This window comes from Phaseolus vulgaris, chromosome 1, assembly GCF_000499845.2.
Source record: "Phaseolus vulgaris cultivar G19833 chromosome 1, P. vulgaris v2.0, whole genome shotgun sequence".
In the NCBI taxonomy this organism is placed as follows: domain Eukaryota; kingdom Viridiplantae; phylum Streptophyta; class Magnoliopsida; order Fabales; family Fabaceae; genus Phaseolus; species Phaseolus vulgaris.
In genome coordinates this window covers 18,193,065-18,196,236 of record NC_023759.2, presented here as the reverse complement: position 1 = coordinate 18,196,236, position 3,172 = coordinate 18,193,065, and the positions used below count along the sequence as shown (strand labels likewise).

The 3,172-nt window shown below is 47.3% G+C and overlaps 1 protein-coding gene across 1 annotated transcript; it reads right to left on the bottom strand.

Moving 5' to 3' along the window:
* Nucleotides 1–1,355: 1,355 nt before the first annotated feature.
* On the bottom strand, nt 1,356–2,024 carry LOC137815627 (uncharacterized). Its single transcript, XM_068618742.1, has one exon. It carries the CDS (start codon nt 2,022–2,024, stop codon nt 1,356–1,358), a length of 669 nt encoding a protein of 222 aa, XP_068474843.1.
* Between the last annotated feature and the right edge of the window lie 1,148 nt (nt 2,025–3,172).

Below are 3,172 nucleotides of genomic sequence, written 5' to 3'. Positions count from 1 at the left end.
TGCTTCCCTCCTTACAACTTTCGGTTCCTCATACCACTGAGAGTTAACCTCAACTCCTTTGACCTCATTTCTTAGCCTTCTCCATCGAATCGTGGAATGGAATAATTTGGAGTTAAAGTCCCCATGTTTAAGCCAATTCACTCTTGCTTTTTGCCTGTAAATGGATTCTAACTTTCTATTAACCAACCCCAATTGACTGAGCAGATCCATTCTTCTCAACCTCCCCTCGTCCTCTAAAGCATCAATGTCATCCTCCTCGTCTAATTTCTCAATTTCCATCTCAATACGTCTTTTATCAGATTCCACACAACCAAATACACTTTTGTTCCACTCTTTAAGATCAGCCTTTAAGAGTTTCAGATTTTCTTTAAGAACGGAAATGTGATTACCTTCCACCTGATAAGATTCCCATTTATCCTTTATCATTGCAGTAAACCCCGGTTCCTTCAGCCATACATCGAGGGTTCTAAAGGGTTTGGCCCCCCAATCTTTAACGCAAGATTTTAAGACTAGAGCATAGTGATCCGAGACGACTCTCTGTTGCACATATTGTTTGGATGCCAGCTGATCCTGCCTGTTGACCAGAACGCTGGAGCTTTGCCTCGTCAAACTTGGATCGACGTGTGCGCCGTGTCAGCCTCCGTCTTTCACCGCGATTCACCTCAAGAACCTGCAAAAGAACAGAACGGCGCCGCTGCGGCCGATCACGCTCCGACGCCCAAGTCAGCGACTAAACCACCAATTACTAAGAGTGAAACTCAAGAACTCTCTCAAGGAACCGTGCAATGTTCTCTCTCAGTATACTCAAGACTCGCAAGCGTAAAGAAGACAATCTGAACGTGCGTACCTCAGAAGTTCGTTGAGAACTCTTATATACCTGGGCACTTTCTCTCTCCTGGCAGTTACACATCTGGACACGTGGCTCGCATCCAGCTGTACACGTGCCATCATCTGGAGCATCCTTGACTTGGGCGCTACTTCTGACTCTTCTTTGGCTAAGTTACTTATGCGCGATACTACTCAGTGCATAGTTAACTTGGAGCGTGATCTCTTCTGGATGGCGAGTTCGGGTGCCTTCGTACGCACCTTCCCTGTGGTCTCGCCGGCCGCCTTCATGATCTGCACCACCTTCATCTTCGGCGATGTGCTTGTCTCGGCGATCTCTAATTACTTGGTCGCCTGGGTTTACATCTGGCGACTTCATCTTCAACCCGGTGACCGCCGGTTCTGGAGTGCTGGAGATCGGAGCACGCCAACTTAATAACTGGCGACTACACGAGCCCCCCCGACTTCCTTCCCTTCTGCCAACCAGGCGTCCCATCAACACGCCTATACAATAGCCTGATGCCACGTCATCACTCCCGACTACCAGGACGGTACACCAGCCAAAAATGAAGCCACTCTTCAGAGACCAGAAATCTATCTAGTCTGCTCTTTGCTGTGTCATTCGCTTTGAACCAAGTAAACTTTTTCCCTACACCAGGAATGTCCATCCAACCATTTGTCTCAATAAAGTTATTAAACCCTGCAATCTCCTTCTTTTGGCTTGAATGACCTCTAATCCCTTTCCTCTCATCGGGCCTCCTTACAGTATTGAAATCACCGCATACACACCAAGTCAAATTCTGGTAGGATTGCTTGAATGACGTTAAAGCTTCCCACAAAAGAATTTTATCCTGTAAGTTACACACTGCATAAACATTTACCACTACACAAAGACATTTTGCTTCGAGGTGATAGCCCACTATAGCAATAAAGCCAGCCCCAACAGCGTGACTTCCGTACTCGAATGCTTCATTATTCCACATTGTTAGCATACTTCCTGCCCCGTTAATCCCTTCATGATGGACCCAACCAATGTTACAGCTTCTCCACAAAAGAAAGCATCTGGCATATGAGAAAGAAGAAGTTTTCATTTCCTGCAAACATAGAAAATCAGCACCCTCTTTAGACACAAGGTGACTCAAATACCTTGCTTTTGTCCCCCCTCCCAACCCTCTAATGTTGATGCTGATTATAATCATGGTAACTCCTTCCCACTTCCCACCCGAGATACCTCTTTATCGTCCTTATCCCTTTCCTCTAGTCGATCCAGCTCTCCAACCAGATTCCCCTCACCCCCTGAGCACTCCAATCTGAGATTGCATCCAATTCCCAAATTTGAACTGATTCCGCATCCTTGACTTCCAGCTTCAACTGATCATTGCAAAGGTGAATGTCTGTACTCGACTCCGCCAAGGCACAGTGGCTAAGCCTAGAGGAAGAGTTTACCCCATGCTGGAGTGTTCCTACTCCTCCGTTCGACCTCCCCTTTGTTTGAGCAGTTTGCGTACTCAGCCCTTGCATAGACCTAAGTCTACGGAATTCCGGTGACGACTTGCAGCCCACTTCTCCATTAGAAACAACGTCGTGTTCCGCAATTGATTCTACACCGTTGGTCGTCTTGCACCACTTAACACTTCCGCTTGACTGGGGGTCCGAGCTCCCCGTAGATGAGCTCTCTCTCTTACTACTACGGTGAACTGCATGGCATGGATTTACATCAGAATCGCTCACCTGCGTTTTCAACACGACACGGTGATCCCCATCTTCCTTTGTACAATGAGGAATTGATGCAGCCATGGTAGTGAGCCCTTCCTTCTCACAGCGAATAACCGTTTTTCCCCGTTTGCTACCTGACGTTGGGCCCCTTGAAATTCCTTCTTTACTAACCATACCTCTCATTGTAGATTGGGCCTCACCTTGCTTAGGCCCAATAGCTAAGAGGTTGCATCCATAGGCCCCTTCTATTAGGTTGGCCAGTGAACCCTGAAACACCTTACATGCTTCGTTGACTTGGCTAATTGCAGCTAAAGTTGCTCCTCCTTCAAACCCTCCCTTCACACGTTTTGCCATTTTAAGGAAAGAAACCCCACCTTTAGATTGACACCCAGTATCGCTCACAGCCTTATTCTCTAAAAACTTCCAATTTGCTGGTATCGAGGTTTGGGTCATCCCTACCACCTCAGAATCCTCATCCCGCCGCAGACCGATGCCTCCGCACTCGTCCCCTTCATCGGACGACCTTCCAGAATGGTACGTTTCCTCCACCACGGTATCCGATGACGAGATACTATCAGAAGATGCATAGTGATCATCGTGACATGAACATTCTCTTCTTTCTCTACTGAAT

Bases quoted from the DNA above. Each gene is read 5' to 3' on its own strand.
- LOC137815627 (XM_068618742.1), bottom strand. From the start codon at position 2,024: ATGATTATAATCAGCATCAACATTAGAGGGTTGGGAGGGGGGACAAAA.